General features: G+C 24.9%; 1 protein-coding gene across 3 annotated transcripts; it reads left to right on the forward strand.

Moving 5' to 3' along the window:
• The first annotated feature begins 10,743 nt into the window (after window positions 1-10,743).
• LOC127278760 (feline leukemia virus subgroup C receptor-related protein 2-like) lies at window positions 10,744-14,292 on the forward strand. 3 transcript variants are annotated; one of them, XM_051300610.1, is made up of 9 exons: window positions 10,744-11,467; window positions 11,754-11,985; window positions 12,203-12,440; window positions 12,595-12,806; window positions 12,885-12,988; window positions 13,079-13,189; window positions 13,333-13,669; window positions 13,892-13,925; window positions 14,006-14,292. In XM_051300610.1, the coding sequence occupies exons 1-7, from the start codon at window positions 11,250-11,252 to the stop codon at window positions 13,652-13,654; spliced, it is 1,437 nt and encodes a 478-aa protein (XP_051156567.1). In that variant the 5' UTR covers window positions 10,744-11,249; the 3' UTR covers window positions 13,655-13,669; window positions 13,892-13,925; window positions 14,006-14,292. The 3 variants fall into 3 exon arrangements, with proteins under 3 accessions (XP_051156567.1, XP_051156566.1, XP_051156565.1); XM_051300609.1 differs by lacking the exon at window positions 13,892-13,925; XM_051300608.1 differs by lacking the exons at window positions 13,892-13,925; window positions 14,006-14,292 and having other exon boundaries at window positions 13,333-13,752.
• Window positions 14,293-17,821: the final 3,529 nt, after the last annotated feature.

Genomic DNA, 17,821 nt, shown 5'->3' on the forward strand with positions numbered 1-17,821 from the left:
AATGTCTATGCAAAATGTTAATTTGTTTCATAATTAAATTATTACATGCGGCAAATAATGATTTGAATGTTATTTAACGTAGCATGTCAAAGTTTGTAGATTTTCTGCAACCTCAGAATGAATTACTTACGCTTCGAGCCTAGAGATGAAGGAAGTTAAACATTATGTACCTGGTACATAAAGTTACGTTTTGAATGAACAAGATTATAGTGAGAGTTTGTGGTTGGCCATGTTCAACTACTTGGAAATGGAAGTTCACACCCATCTCACAACTGGAAGTTCTCTCTTGTAAATTCAATTGTTCAAACTATTTTTGTACTTCTTTTTATTTTTATCAACGAAAATTTTTAATTCGCAAAAACCAAATTAAAAAATAATAAAATTAGAATTATACTTATCAATATTACTACCGTGGAGAAATTTGAAATATTTTCATATATATAGTAAATTCCAAGGAATGAAAATTAGTAATGTAACTTTTGTGATAACTTTAAATATGAATATTAGAGTTGAAATTGCAAACTCTCAAGCGACTCATCCAATATGTCGATCTAAATGTTTAGAAACTAGCAAATTTCACTGAGTATACATCAGATGAGGATGAAAATTTCTGAATAGTTTTGCCACAAATATATTTTGAAAGTGGGTCAAAAACAACTCCTTGTATAACTTTGTAATAATATTCAGTTATGTAATCAACAAAAAAAAAAAAAAAAAAAAAATTTCCACTCTATAATGAAAATTATTACTAAAAAAATACTTTAAGAAACTCAAATTTTGAAAATTCAAAAAAAATTTCAAAAGTTTTCAATTAATTTTCCCATTTTTGTGTCAACGGGACGCTTTTGAATGGCTTTTCATTTCCTAATTTCAAGTTTTCTACAAAAATTAGTTTCCAAACATGAAAAAGTTTCTTGTCGATATCAAAATTAGAAAAACATTTTCCAAAAAAATTGAACAAGACAAATATAAATTTTTTTTGTGTAATAACTTTTTTTATGTGTAAAAAAGCAATTGAAGAACAATTAAAAATAAAAATATTGTAAAAATAATTTTTGTTTTGTTCAATTATATTTTTTGAAAAAATTTTCTCTAGTTTTGAGAACAATTATTTTCAAAAAATATTGAGTTTTTTTTTAAAAATATTTCTGTAACTTTTTTTTCTAAATCTTTCTAACAAGATAATACAAAAATGCTATGTATAGAGAGCAAGAGGGAATAAATTTCTGTAGTGTTTTAAGTTATATATATATATATATATATATGGCGTCATATTGAAGAGAACTTATAACGAATTTATTCAATGGAGGAAAATTTGCATAAGTTTCAAATTGGGCGTCTCTATATTCGTTGAGGAATTTTCTCCCGCGCGCGTGAAACTTCTTCTCTTTTGTTGAATCACCATATAGTTTCTCCGGAAGTAGCTATTTTGCAACTTGCAGATTTTTACCCGATTTTATAATTGATGTAAAATAAGAAGAGAAAATTCTACTCTCTCTCTCTCTCTCTCTCTCTCTCTCTCTCTCTCTCTCTCTCTTTCTCTCTTGCATTTACAATATATAGTCGATTTCAAATAGTGTTAGTAATTTTAGTTAAATATCCCGCAGGGCAAAACTTGAAATGAAGGAGTTGGAGAGGAACAAGAGAGCACGTTAAAAGACATTCAAGATCGCGGGTAGGGATTAAATTTCAAGACCTCTTAACCAACCAAGATATATATAGGTTACAAGACAATACAAAACTAATTTTAAAGGAAAATAAATTTTATTTTTCACCATAAAAAAAAAAATTCACTTCAAATCAAAATTAAATGTACTGAAATTATTAATTTTATTTTATTTATTTACAAGTACTAAACGCGAATTTATGTCAAAAATTAAATTTCCCTTTAGTACAATTTTTACTATTTAACTTAAAGAAAAAATTAACTATTAATTAACAAATTTATTAATTAATAAAATTTTTTTTAAAATAATTAATAAGACTAAAATAATTGTATTTCTATGATTAAGAAAATATAATTCTTTTTCTTGAAAAAAAACAACAAAAAAAAAAAACAAAAAATGTAAAGAAAATTAAAATAATCATTGAAATAATTTTAATTGTAGAGTACGCGGAAAAGTCTCGCTGAAACTGCTTTAGAATCGCCTTGTCATGAAAGACGAATTTTACCACGATACATATTAATGAAGGCAAATCTCAGTGCATATACACGTGCTGATGAATATTCACCTGCGCGTGGACAAGAAGCTAATTTATTTTTCAGTTTTTCTTTTTTTTTTTTTGATTCAAGCACGTGTATTGTACTCTATAATATTGTGTGTATTACAAGCAAATCTGCCCCGCAGACATTGTATTCGGATATTAAAAACATTTTTAAAACAATGTTGATGGAAATTTGAAAAATGTGGTTATAAAAAAAAAAAAAAAAAAATTCACAATCTGAAGCAGGATTTACCAACAATTTTTAAATATTAACATAATAATTATTTCATTATATTGTGAGAAAAGTGATGGATAATTTAAGAATGAATCAGAAAAAGAAATCGAAACAAAAGTTAGTACATCATATTTTCAAATTTAAAAGAAAAAAATTTAATTTTAAAAATGTTTTATTATAGCATAAAAAGAATGTAGATTAACAAATTTTGAATAAATGTTTATAATTTCAAAAAAATTTATTGTTTTTAATTACTAATAAAAAAAAAATAAAAAATTAGTATTTATAAGTGCAACCGTTTCTATAGCAACCGTTACCATAACAACCGTTTCTATAGCAACAATTACCAAACCAATCGTTAATTATCAAAGCAACCGTTTCCATAGCAACCGATTCCATGGGAACAATTACCAAAGCAACCGTTTCCATAGCAACTGATTCCATAGCAAACCTTTTCCATAGCAACCGTTACCATAACAACCGTTTCCATAGCAACCTATACCATAACAACCGTTTCTATATCAACAATTACCAAAGCAACCGTTTCCATAGCAACCATTTCCATAGCTAACGTTACCATAACAACAGTTTCCATAGCAACCATTTCTATAGCAACAAATAACCAAAGCAATCGTTAATTACCAAACCAACCGTTTCCATAGCAACCGATTCCATAGCAACCGTTTTTATAGCAACAATTACCAAAGCAACCGTTTCCATAGCAACCGTTTCTATAGCAACAATTACTAAAGCAACCGGTTCCATAGCAACCGTTACCATGGAATCCGTTTCCATAGCAACCGTTTCTATAGCAACAATTACTAAAGCAACCGATTCCATAGCAACCTTTACCATGGAATCCGTTTCCATAGCAACAATTACCAAAGCAACCGTTTCCATAGCAACCGTTATCATAACAACCGTTTCCATAGCAACCGTTTCTATAGCGACAATTACCAAAGCAACCGATTCCATAGCAACCGTTACCATGGAATCCGTTTCCATAGCAACCGTTTCCATAGCAACCGATTCCATAGCAACCGTTACCATGGCAACCGTTACCATAGAATCCGTTTCCATAGCAATCCATAGCAAAATACAAATTCTAAAATTGATAAAAATATTTTTTTTCATATTTCAATAATTTTGGATCTTAAATAATACCGAAAAAAATTAGCGTAAATAGACAACGTAAATTTTGAAAAGTTAAAATTTCACTCCTTCCTCCCCTTAACAGTCACGAAATATGCAAAAAAAAAAAAAATTGTCTAATAAGAAAATAAATTCAATTTGTCGAGTGTTAACGAAATAAATATACGAATGCCACTGAAATGTTACAATCGACGTTATTTATTAGAAGATGCATCGCCTCTTACGCGCGCGGTATCGTTTTCAACCCTCGTGCAACGAAATTCAGTCATAGATCACAGCTTTTCAAGATGTTGTGTATGTGTGGTGAGAGAGGATGTGTAACCACCACAGTATAACGAAAAGGATGACGGGAAAATGTTGAGAGGGTGTTAAGGCAAAATGTGCGAGATTGTGGTAAAAGAGGAAAGGGAAGGTGGGACACGAAGAAGGTCGACCAGGAAAGCTGCTGGAGTACCAGTATAAAAGAGGAATGGGAAAAGAGGGAACGGTGGGGGGGGGAGGAAGAGGTAAGGTTTTCGTGAGAGATATCTCCTTATGTTGGATGAGCCAGGACATAAACGTACCGCACGTGGGGAAATGCGGTATATATATCATATTTTCTTTACCACGATGAAATCGATGAAAACGACCATCTAAGAGTAACTCACTCCTTTTCACATATACATATATAAGTAACATTTTTTTCTAAAACCTTCCAAGCCACTGAATTCGTATCACCTGCAATCGTAAGCAGTTAGTAGAAAAAAGCTTTGCTGAGTTTAAAAATTTTTTTTTTCTTTTTTCAAAAGAAATTCTGTGTTCTTATAACGCATTTTTTATTTTCGCTATCAAAGGTGGAAAAAAAAATTCCTTTTACAAAAGCATCTTTAAATTCCATATATATGAAAAGAATGAACGACCTTTTCACGGTAAGTATAAATTTTAGAAATGTAAAAATTTTCTCTGTATGCATTAGTATAATATCAAAATAAAAAAAAGGTCGAGATCTGAAAAGACATTTGAAAATTTACTGTGAGAATTTTTTATTAAGCTGAAAATATACGGAAGGAAAGTGCAGGAAAAATTTTTAAAAATCTGTTTTTTTTTTGGAAAATTTTAAATTTTTTTTGAAAAAAATCTACTGGAGTTACAAAAAAAGTTATTTGATTCAAATAATCGGTTAGTTGAGTATTAACAAATATTTATTTGAACCAAATGAATGTATAAATAATTTGTATTTCGACGAAATAAATATTTATTTGAACCAAATAATTTGTATTTGGACAAAGTAAAAATATTTATTTGAATCAAATGAATATCCAAATAATTTGTATTTCAACGAAATAAATATTTCTTTGAACCAAATAATTTTTATTTCAACTAACTAATTTTTATTTGAATTAAATAAATTTTATTTGAACTAAAGAGTTTTTAATTGAACCAAATAAACTGTATTCGAATTTCTGCTTTTATAATAAATACTAAAAAAAAAAAACAACTAATTACCTAACTACAAAAAAATACTAAAACGAATTGAAATTATATTTAGGAAACAAATCCAATTTGAACGAATAAGATACAAATTTTTCTAAAATTGATAAATTAGTTTTAAAATATTGTTTTTTTTTCACAATGCTAATTAATTTTTTTTGTCAATAATTTAGATGAGACTTTTCTTAAATTGCATTTCCATATAAAGACTGATGTTAAAACCAATCTCATTTGGTCTACAATATTCAAGACATTTACTCAACGGGTACAAAGGACATATGGATGCGCTTGTGATCTCAAGGCAATTATTTTGGGGGTTAATTTGTTTTACAAATGCAGAGTAAGAGAGAGAGAGAGAGAGAGAGAGAGAGAGAGAGAGAGAGAGAGAGATGCGGTCTATATGTGGACAGAAATGGTTGAAATTTCCAGGAGAATTCACATTCAGGTCATGGTGCATTATTTTACATATTTTGAAAATAAAATACACACACATTCATGAAAATAAAATATAGAGAAACAGTAGCCCTCAATTTATTTTATAAATCTAGAAAATAAAAAAATCAAGTTAAAAAACCAAATTTTTACCAAAGTGGGAAAAAAATTTCTACTTTTAATATATTTTTTGGTTTTTTAATATGATTTTAGGTACTATCGGAGAATATTTTTTTTCTTTTCCTCTCTCTCTCTCTCTCTTTGTGTGCAACATGTGTGTTTCTCTTGAATACAATCTCTATAAAGCTATGTCACGTTACAATGAGCCAATTTGTATAAAGCAGTTCCAAATCTCGACTGCTTTAGGCATCCTTGATTCACGGACGAGTTAACAGTAACTCCGACTCGAGTGTACGTGGAAAATTAGGTGCATCTGAGCGTACAGATAGTCTATATATACTATATATATATATTCCATTTTTGGTAGAATGTTTGATTGCCAAACCATAAACCGTGGAAGAAAATGATGATACCTCAAAATAACTCACGTGTGACATTTATATAATATGCAAACATATACTAATTAATTTCTCATCATATATATATATATATATATATATGCTTTTATCCTCCAAACACTTCCATATTTCTCTAATATTGTCACAAAATTAATAATTTTGTAAAAAAAAAATAATTTGGAAATTTTAAAATTAAAATCATCTTTAAAACAAAATTCAATTTTAAAATTTTCATTTTTATAGCAATTTTCCCTTACCTAATTGCTAAATAAACATTTGTTACAAGTTAACAACTGATAATTTTTTTTTATATATCACAAAAATAATCGTTTTTTCCTCATAAAAACACGTCATTATATTTTTTTTTCCTCAAAATCCATTTTCACACATGAATATTGTAAAAAAAATCATCATCATTAATAAATAATAAAATTTAAAAAAATGATAATTGAAGTAATGAAAAAAAAAAAAACATGAGTAGAAAAAAGAAGATGGTAATTGTTGTTTTGAAGTGCAACTAGAATGTATTTGGTAAAATCTCAGTCACCCACAATAACTGCAAAAGAGAGAATGCTGAAAATGCCTGTATATATATATATATATATATATATATATATATATATAGATGAAAGTCTCTGGTACTTATATAAGTGCACTAATTGTTGGAACGAATCTCGAGTATGCCGTTCTCTCGCAGTCGGCAGTTTAGGTATGTTAAATCAAATTTATTTCCTCTCCCTGCCTCGAGAATAATCACGAGAAAATGTGAACGCAAATAGCCGCCTCTATCTCTCTCTCTCTCTCTCTCTCTCTCTCTTTCTCCTTTTTGGCGAATATGAACAGAAGTTCATTTTATTATTGTCTTTTCAATGTTTACTCGGCGCGCACAATATTATATCCTTTCTCATCCCTTGAAAAAAAAAAAAAAACAAAAAAGAAAACATAAATAGGGGATTTAAATTGAATATCCGTGGAATTTTTTTTTTTTTTTTTTTTTTTTTTGTATATGATTGTAAATAAAATGAAAAAATTTTACTTTTTTTAGCTATTATAAAATTAAAATTACAAGTAGAAATTTTCTAGGGAAGAAAATAACGAAGTACGCAACGTTTATGATAAACGATTTTTAAAGAAATAGTTTTTTAAAATCAAAAATTTTATAATTTTTTGCCTAAAAAAAATAGTTTTTTTTTTTATAATTTATTGATTAATGAAAACTACAAGAAATATTTTTTTTGGGCAAAATATTATAGAATTTTTCATTTTTAAAAAAATTATTTCTTTTAAAATCATTTATCATAAACGTTGCGTACTTCAGTTTCGTAGAAAATATGTTTCTAGGGGGCCTGTTTTTTTAAATATACTTGACTGACCCTTTCTATATTATATTATTTGATAGCAAATTATTCAGTGCCTCGTCAACCGCTTATCTCTATTCATGCGTAGAATTATATAACACTGATAAAGATTGAGTGATAAATTTTGCAAGTTTTATATTAACTTTCAAGTCCCTTTGTAACAAAATTTTTATTTATCCAACTTTTAGTGTGAATCAATTTTCAAACACATTTTTTTTTTGCCATAGAATTTAAAAAAAAAAAAAATATCACTAATTTATTTCAGTTTTAGCGAGATTGCAAAAAAAGGAAATCTTTATAAAAAATGAAAACAATAATATTTTCACGGAAAAACGCTTAATTAAAAGTGAACATTAGAGTATGAAAAGTTTTCTTCTAGAAAATGTGCGCGCTTCAAATGCCTCAATTAAAATGAAGCGAGAGTTTAAAATCAAGTGGAGAATGCTTGGTGAAATTGTAATTGGATTTTCAAACTGCGTTGACTCACGCTCTGCATTATATTAATTATAACGTCAGTTGCCATGGTTTTATTATAGACATCTGGATTGAATGGTAAACGCATACACACACACATATATATATATAATATCTATATATGTATTTATTTCTAGTATACGTTATGCACCGCATAATATTGCTTATAAACTCAATGTGTGTACCAATAATAAATATATAGTAATTTCAAATACCTAACACATTTATATTAATAAAAAAATTTCTCGACATATGTTAATGAGAAATAAGCTTTTATTTTCATCAGAATAAAATTTTTATCAAAAAAAATTATTTCTTTTCGAAATAAATAAAATTAATAATCTTGTAATTTATTTTTAAACAAATAAATTAAAAAGGTAATAAAAAATATAAATTACTCTCTAAATCTGAATTAGTAAAAATGTTTACCAATTTGAATTAGTGACTCACATTTTGCTTATGAATTAGTAAAATTTTACTAATTATTAGTAACTTTTACTAACAATTAGTAAAATTTATCTTATTTAAGTATTTATTAGTAAAATTAGAAAAAATTATAGTAAAAATAAGTATTAGAAGTAATTATTTTAAGAATTAGTATTAGAATTAGTAAAAATGTTTATTAATTTGAATTAGTGACTCACTTTTTGCTTCTGAATTGGTAAAATTTAACTAATTGAAGTATTTATTAGTAAAATTAGTAAAAACTATAGTAAAAATTAGTATTAGAAGTAATTATTCTAAGAATTAGTATTAGAATTAGTAAAAAAGTATACTAATTTGAATTAGTGACTCACTTTTTGCTTCTGAATTAGTAAAATTTAACTAATTGAAGTATTTATTAGTAAAATTAGTAAAAACTATAGTAAAAATTAGTATTAGAAGTAATTATTCTAAGAATTAGTATTAGAATTAGTAAAAAAGTATACTAATTTGAATTAGTGACTCACTTTTTGCTTCTGAATTAGTAAAATTTTACTAATTATTAGTAACTTTAACTAACAATTAGTACAAATTTAACTAATTTAGAAGCAAAAAGTGAGTCACTAATTCAAATTAGTAAATATTTTTACTAATTCAGATTTAGAGAGTACCAAATAATTAAAATATAAACGAAAAATTAAAAAATTAACGAATTATAAAAACATAAACGAATAACAAAAAAAAACAAATTAAGAAAATAATAAAAATATTTCAATATTCAATTTAAAACACAGAGAAATTTATGTATGATACTTTAGCGGATATGAAAAAAAAAAAGAATAAAACTATATTATTGTTTTGGTTGAACATACACAATGTAAGCGCGTCGTTTTATGGATTACATAATCTCAGCAATAATTATCAAACGAGAAAACGGATTATGACAAAAAAAAAAAAAGTGAAAATAAATTCACTTTAATCCCAATATCGTTTCACGGCAAAACTATTATAAAGAAATTTTTTTTATCTATATATAAATACGTCAGAGTTATTGTATATACGGTACTTTTTAACTGGTATACACCATTTATGCACATATATATATATATATATATATATAAAATTTCTTTAGAGATGGAAAATTTTATCGTTGAATTTACATCGAAAAATGTAAACGGAATATTTACCTGTAAAATACAGAAAGAAAAAGAAAACAAATTTGACCGGTTTCATTCTCGAGAGAGAAGAAGAGAAGCCCCGTTTAGAATTATTATTCTTTTAATAAAAGTATGGCGAAAAAAAAAATTTCCAATAAAACGTAAACAATTTTATTAAAAAAATTGAAAAATTTATCGCATATAAAATCATACATTTAATTATTAATTAAATCCTATTTTAATTTCAAAGAAACATATTTTATTAAAGAGAAAAATATTAATAAATATAAATTTTATATAAAATATAAAAAATAAAATAAAATATTTTTCTTGATTTAAGAAGATTTTGTTTCAAATATATAAATAAATTATTGGTACTAACATTCAGTTTATTTGATACAAATAAAAATGATTTTTCAGTAAATATTTTTAGCAGTTAAATAATCGATTCGAATATTTTTTTTTTTGCTTTCAGTTTAGTAAAAATTGTCATTACTTGGAAATTAAAGTTGTGTAATCAATGGATAAAATCGAAACATGTTTTAAATTGGGTTTTTGAATAAGATTTTAACTTCCCGGTATCAAACTATAATGGTTTGAAGGATAGAGATGAGATAATATCCGCCAAATGTCAGGACCGGAATATTGTTGATCCTATACCAACGCAACATAATTTCCTCTTAGAACAATACGGGGGTCATGGGACACGATCTACTGTTACTATTTTCAGATAAATTACTCTCTATTTCATTGACAAGAGACAAGATTTTTTTTTTTTTTAATAAATTAATGTCTATTTTAAAGATTCTTTTATAGAAAAATAATAATAATTTTAAATCTACAATTTACATTTTCATATTATTATATTTATTATTTTACAAAAATTCATAAAATCTTTTTTTATATTCTGGAAAATTATTAAAAAATTACATTAATTAAAAAGAAATTTAGTGGAAAAAATCAGTGTACTATTTATTATGAAATAAATAAATAGTAATTCAGTAGAAAAAATCAGTTAAATAAAAATTCTGTTAAATGCAAAATAATATCTAAAAATAAATATTCTCTGAATTTTCAATTCTACTAAATTATATTTAATAAAAAAAAAAAAATTTTGTGAATTATTTAATATATTTAAACAAATTCAAGGTGAAATTCTTTTTGGAAAAATTATCAATTTCTATTTTATAAAATTATGTAACAATTTAAAAGATATTATTTCTTTTAAAGTTGTTTAACTTTAAATTGTTATTGCCATTTTTAAATACAAGTATGTTATCATATTTACATAAATACCTATATATATATATATATGTGAAACGATTCTAGAACCAGTAACTAACAATACACCTATTGATAAAGACAACGAGTTTCCAATTGCTTTTAATACTCTTATCGAAAATTTGTACTTGAGTGTAATATAGAGAAGGCTTAATATAAAATTTTAATTTCCTATCTAACGTCGCTTCGTCAGTAAACAATATATATTCACTTTTTCCAAATCATTATCAATATTAATCTTTAAACATTTTTACTAATTTTATCTTTGCTAACTCATACTTGTCAAATACATAATTTCCATTGAAATTCTATTATTGTCATTTAAATTATATTGTATTCAATACAGAAGAAGTCAAGTTTAATATATCAAGAGAATGTAACAAGTTATTGTGAATTATAAAAAAATATTCATTTTATAAATTAATATTGAATAATAAAAATAAAAATGTATTAATTGAACAAAGAAAGTTAACAAATAATAATTGTTAATCAAAAAATATAATTTAGATTACAAATATTTATGTAAAAAAAAAATCAATTAAAAATGATTGAAAATGAAAATAATGATAACAATATTTTAACTTCATATAATGATGTAAAAATAATGGAACGAAATAATATTAAAAGTGAAGTTGATAAAAATTTAATGAAAGTTAAAGTTTATAATGAAAGATGGTTTATATTATTCATCTTTTCATTAAGTGCTGCAGTGAATTATCTCTCATATGCGCAATATTCAATTATAACAAACATCATAACAAGGTAATAATAGAAATTAGAATTTCAATTAATTTTAAATAATTATTTTTATAATTAAATTAATAATAAAATTTAATTTGATGAACAATTTTTTTTTGTTGAAGTAACTAAAAATGAATATTTTTTTTGTTAAAACCGTTTTTTTTTAATTAATAAAATTAAAAGAATTTTTTTTTCATCAATTTTTAATAAAAGAAATTGTTTAAAATTATTTATTATAATTTTATTAATTATTAACTCGTAGGTGCAAATAAAAAATTATGATAAAATATTTTAATCTATTATATAGGTATTATGGGGTATCAACAACGGCTGTTGAATGGACAATGATGATTTATTTGCTTCTTTATATACCATTAGTAATACCGGCGACAAATTTATTTGAAAAAATAGGAATAAGATGGTCTTTGATATTAAGTTTTTGTTGTGTAACTATTGGTGTATGGATTAAAGCATTCTCAGTAGCACCTAATAGATTTTATATAGCATTTATTGGACAATTTGTTAGCGCAATTACATTGGTACATTGTTTTTCATAAATAGTTAATTAAAAAAAATAAATAAAATCAAATAAAAAATAAAAATCAAATTGTCATTAATTTATATTGAAAAATTTTTTTTCTATACTTTTTCCATGAATAATTAATAAATTATAAAAATAAAATTTTCAATTTTTAATTTATATTAAAAAATTGAATTAAAAAAAAAGAAATTTTATTTTCATTCCAATATTTGCAGGTATTTTTTGTATCTTCACCAACTCGTCTTGCTGCAAATTGGTTTCCATCTGAGCAAATATCAACGGCAATATCATTGGCAATTTTTGGTGCTTTATTAGGCATTGCCATAGGTTTTTATATTCCTCCAATAGTTATAAAAAATCATGAAAATTTAGACAAAATTGGTGAAGAAATTCAATTATTAAATTATATTTATGCTGGCATTACAACAGTAATGGCTATAATTATAATTATATGTAAGTTTTAAAATAATATTTATTTACTTGTATTTGAAAATTATTATATTAAATAATATTAAAGTATTAGTATATTAAGAATTTAATATTTGAAAAAAAAATAATTAAATCATATTTTTTTATAAACAAAAAAATAAAATAAATCAATTTTTAGTTTTCAAAGAAGAGCCAAAGCAACCTCCAAGTGCTGCACAAGCACTTTTAAAGGTCAATCGAATTGAAAACAAGGAGGGTTTTATTGAACCATTGAAAAGACTTTGCAAGAACAAGTATTTTCTTCTTTTGTTCAATTCTCATGGTTTGAATGTTGGTGTTTATAATGCCACTGCTACTATGCTTAATCCATTGTACACAACACACTTTCCGGTATGTATAGAAAAAAATAAAAAAATAATTTTTTCAAATAAATTTAATAAAAAAATACTTATAATATTATATTTTCAGAATGGTGAAGAAGAAGCAGGACAAATTGGTTTACTTATAATTCTCACTGGAATGCTTGGAGCTGTCGTTTTTGGCATTTTAGTTGATAAAACGCGTAAATACAAGTAAAAATCCCAATTACAAAAAAAAATGAGAAATTTTAAATTTACAAATTTTTAATACAATATTTCGTTTTTTTTTTTGTTAATTCGCAGAGCAATGGGCGTAACTGCTTATTTCTTAAGTCTATTGGCACAAATTATATTCGCAATTTCTCTAAGTGTTGAAGTAAAATGGCTAATTTATGCATCGTCAATATTTCTAGGGTGGGTAAAAATATAACTAAAAAATAAAATTTAAAAAGAAGAAGTTAAAAAAAAAATTTTTGAAAAAAACAATTTTTTATTCTATTTTCAATTTTTTTTTTTTTTGTTTTTTGATATCGAATGGAAATTTTTTTTTCCTACAGATTCAGTTTATCGGGATACTATGCATTGGGATATGAATTATGCGTGGAATATACATATCCCGAATCAGAATTCATGACCGTTGGAATTCTTATTGTTGCATCTGATGTATATGGCATTCTTTTGGTCACAATTCTTTCTGAATTATGGACCTATTATGGAGATATTGCAGCACACATTGGCTTTTGTTTTGTTCTTTTAATTGGTTTTATTATCACAGTTTTTACAAAAGACGAACAACGTCGTGAAAATGCGAGAAAATCAACTTTATATACAACAGTACCAACAAGAGAAAATGATGCAATAACAAATCAGAGTACCTAATAAAAGTAACAAAATGTAATTTTAATTCTGTTATTTAAAATTCTAATTAATTTTATTGTATTTTAATTTACAGTCAAATAAATTAATATTTAAATTACTATTTTTATTATTATTATTATTATTATTATCATTATTATTATTATTGTTATAATTATTATTGTTGTAATTATTATTAGTATTATTATTAGTATTATTATTAGTACTATTAATATTATTATATTTTCCTCTTTTATTCAGAAAATTTAATTTTGCAAATTTTTCTCTCCACTCAGTAAGTGATAAGTTATTAAATTATTTTTGATAATAATCCTCGTTTACTTATATAACGACTAATCGTTTATTTTACTGCAGATTCTCATCACCATCTGTGTCAAGAATGAGAGCTGTTCCAGAATCGTTGAAACTACTATAAAGGAGCATTTACCACACACACACAAAGAGAAAATATAGATGTGTTATCTCACACACAAATGGTAAAAGTTGTTCCTTGGAGAAATCAAAATCTCATTCAATCGGATAACATTTCGATTTTACGATATCGATTACTATCGTATAATAATATATATGGTTAGGGAATAATTCATGAAGATAATACATAATTATCAGTTCATTATAATTTTAAGATATTATCGATTAAATTTTACAATTATATTTGATTTTTTCCCCCACTAATTATTATTATTATTATTATTATTATTATTATTATTATTATTATTATTATTATATGTAAAGTAGAACAGTATAATTATTTTAACAAATAATACTAAAAAAAAATAAAAATAATAATAATAATACTTATTCAAAAAATACGTTGATTCGTTGAAAGTTTTGTCTGACTGAAACTGACTTTTACTACTGATGCAAAATACAAGAATATAATACTTTTGTTTGACTGCAACTAACATTTATTACTGAAATAAAAATAACAGAATTTTAGGAAATTTTTGTCTGACTGTAACTGACTTTCACTACTGATTTAAAAATAACAAGAAATGCGGAAATTGTCTGGCTAAAATTCACTTCTACTACTGATAAAAAAAATGTAAATAGAAATAAGTAATAGAATTTTATGAATTGAATTTTCTTTTATCATATTTTTCTAATCATTTTCTTTGTTTATATCTGTTACAAGACGAATTAATTATTATTGTTTTTTGCAATTTTTGTTGTTAGTAGTGAGGGTAAATTGTAGTCAGACGAAACTTTTACAAATTTCACTATTTAGGGTTTAAGTAGTAAAAGACAATTTCGGTCAGACGAGGTTTGAATTTTTTTCGTATGAGTAGTAAAGAGCTGTTTTAGTGAGACGAAAACGAAAATGCAATTTAAATTTTTTCGTTGTAGTAACAGAGGCAGAAGAAACTCCTTCTGATTCCTGTATTTTTGTAAAAAGTAGTAAAAGTCGATAATAGTCAGACAGAACTTTACACTATTGAAAATAAACAAGAATTTAAATAAAATTACTTAGAAAATATTCGTTTGACTGCAAAAGACTTACACTACTGAAACAAAATACAAGAAAATTAATATTTTTGTCTGACTACAACTAACTTTTACTACTGAAATAAAAATAACAGAATTTTAGGAAATTTTAGTCGTTACTGTAACTAATTTTTACTACTGATATAAAAATAACAGGAAATTCGGAAATTGTCTGGCTAAAATTCACTTCTACTACTGATAAAAAAAAATTCAAAATGCAATATAACGGAAACTATCTTTGATAACTTAAATCGTAACTAATGAAATTTTTCTTCTGAAACTAAAATTACTAGAATTTAGGAAAGTTTCGTCTGATAAAAATGGATTTTTACTACTGATTTCAAAGTAAAAGGAATTAAATATTTTTCGCATGATTAGAAATTATTTTTACTACTTATTCTATTTACTGTAAAAAAAATATTATTCTTAACCAGTTATGTCTGACAAAAAAATCATTTTACTACTGATTTTTTATTGTGACAAAAAAATTCGACTATAAAATTTCCACAATAATTATATGTCTGACTTAAAATTATTTTTACCACTAATTCTAATGTAAAATAAATTTAGAAAAGTTTTGTCCGACTACAACATACTTTTACTACTTATTTACCAAAAAAATTGAAAATAGAAAAGTTTTGCCTTTAAGCAAATTTATTTTTACCACTCAAAATTAAGTTAAATAAATCTTGTATGCAAAAAATACAAGAATTTGAAAAGTTACGTCCGAATGAAACTGACTTTCACTACTGAAATTAAAATAAGTAAAATTGTACATAAAACGCTAGAATCAGAAAATTTAAGTCTCTTTAAAACTGACTTTCACTACTGAAATTGAAATAAATAAAATTTTACATAAAATTCAAGAATCAGGAAAGTTAAGTCCAACTATAACGGACTTTTTCTACTGAAAATAAAATAAATTTATAAGAATCAGAAAAGTATAGTCTGACTGTAACTGAATTTTTCTACTAAAACTAAAGTTATTAAAATTTTTACTAATTCCAGTATTTTTATTAAGTAGTAAAAGTAAGTTTTAGTCAGACAGAAATATTTTTTTATCTTCATTTTATTTCAACAGTCAGTTGAACAGTAAAAGACATCATTATACAGACAAATCGTATACATATATAATATATGAATAATGTATATATATTGTATTAATTCTCTGATTATAAATCGCATAATATATAATGTGGTGTACGTGAGGTTTTGGTCGAATAATATGTCTCAAGTAGTAATGTGTCTCTGTATTTATATATATGTGTATGCCAGTGATATGGAGAGATAGACAATTGGGTTGCTATAGATTTCACTATATGTGTTTAATTACACAAACTGACAATGAGATTCTGTTAAGCTACATCGGACATCCGTTGAAGCTGGCCTTACCGCGAAACGGGCTGGTTGTGCGCCATCTGGTCTACGTTTACTCCATAAATTTTGCTGTACATGCATTAGAGTTGAAACATGCATACACCGCGTCTCTAACGTTTCGCATTGTCGTCCCTCATTAATAGAGTAGGACAATTTCCAGAGGGAACATAGCGTGCGATATTAATCCGCGCGCCAGAAGCTCCAAAGTCTGAGAAGTTATCAAGTCAAGTCCGCAGCATCTGGCAAGGGTAACCATGCGAAAACTTAATTGTTATATATAAGGAAAACGAAAAGATATTTTCCAAGAAAGATTATTTTTCATTCTTTTTATTATCACGGAAAATAAGAAATCTTTTTTTTTTTTTTTTTGAATCAATCACATATATTAAATTCTTTAATAAAATAAAAATATTCAAAAAATAATTTAATAAAATTTTCAAAACATTAATTTCTTTAGAGAAATAAAAATAAATTTTAAAAATAATTGATTCAATAATGATTGATGAGAATAATTATTGTGTTTAAACATTGTCAATAATTAAAATTGTGGCTACTGCAAATCAGTAGTAAAAGTCAGTTTTCGCCAGACCTACATTTCCTGATTTTTGTATTTTTTTTGTACAAGTTTATTCAATTTAATTTCAGGGATAAAAGTCAATTGGTTAGAGGCAAAACTTTTCTATTTTCAATTTTTTTGACAGGCTATACTTTTCGGATTCTTGTAAATTTATTTTATTTTTAGTAGAAAAATTTCGTGTTAGTCGGACTTAACTTTCCGGATTCTTGAGTTTTATGTAAAATTTTATCTATTTCAATTTCAGTAGTGAAAGTCAGTTTTAGTCAGACTTAAATTTTCTGATTCTTGAGTTTTATGTACAATTTTACTTATTTTAATTTCAGTAGTGAAAGTCAGTTTCATTCGGACGTAACTTTTTAAATTCTTGTATTTTTTGCATACAAGATTTATTTAACTTAATTTCAGTGGTAAAAATAAATTGCTTAAAGGCAAAAACTTTTCTATTTTCAATTTTTTTGGTAAATAAGTAGTAAAAGTAAGTTGTAGTCGGGCAAAACTTTTCTAAATTTATTTTACATTAGAATTAGTTGTAAAAATAATTTTAAGTCAGACATATAATTATTCTGGAAATTTTATAGTCGAATTTTTTTATCACAATAAAAAATCAGTAGTAAAATGATTTTTAGTCAGACATAACTGGTTAACAATAATATTTTTTTTACAGTAAATAGAATAAGTAGTAAAAATAATTTCTAATCATGCGAAAAATATTTAATTCCTTTTACTTTGAA

Source organism: Leptopilina boulardi, unplaced genomic scaffold, assembly GCF_019393585.1.
Source record: "Leptopilina boulardi isolate dan_hultmark-lab unplaced genomic scaffold, ZJU_Lbou_2.1 LbouV2_211, whole genome shotgun sequence".
Taxonomy (NCBI): domain Eukaryota; kingdom Metazoa; phylum Arthropoda; class Insecta; order Hymenoptera; family Figitidae; genus Leptopilina; species Leptopilina boulardi.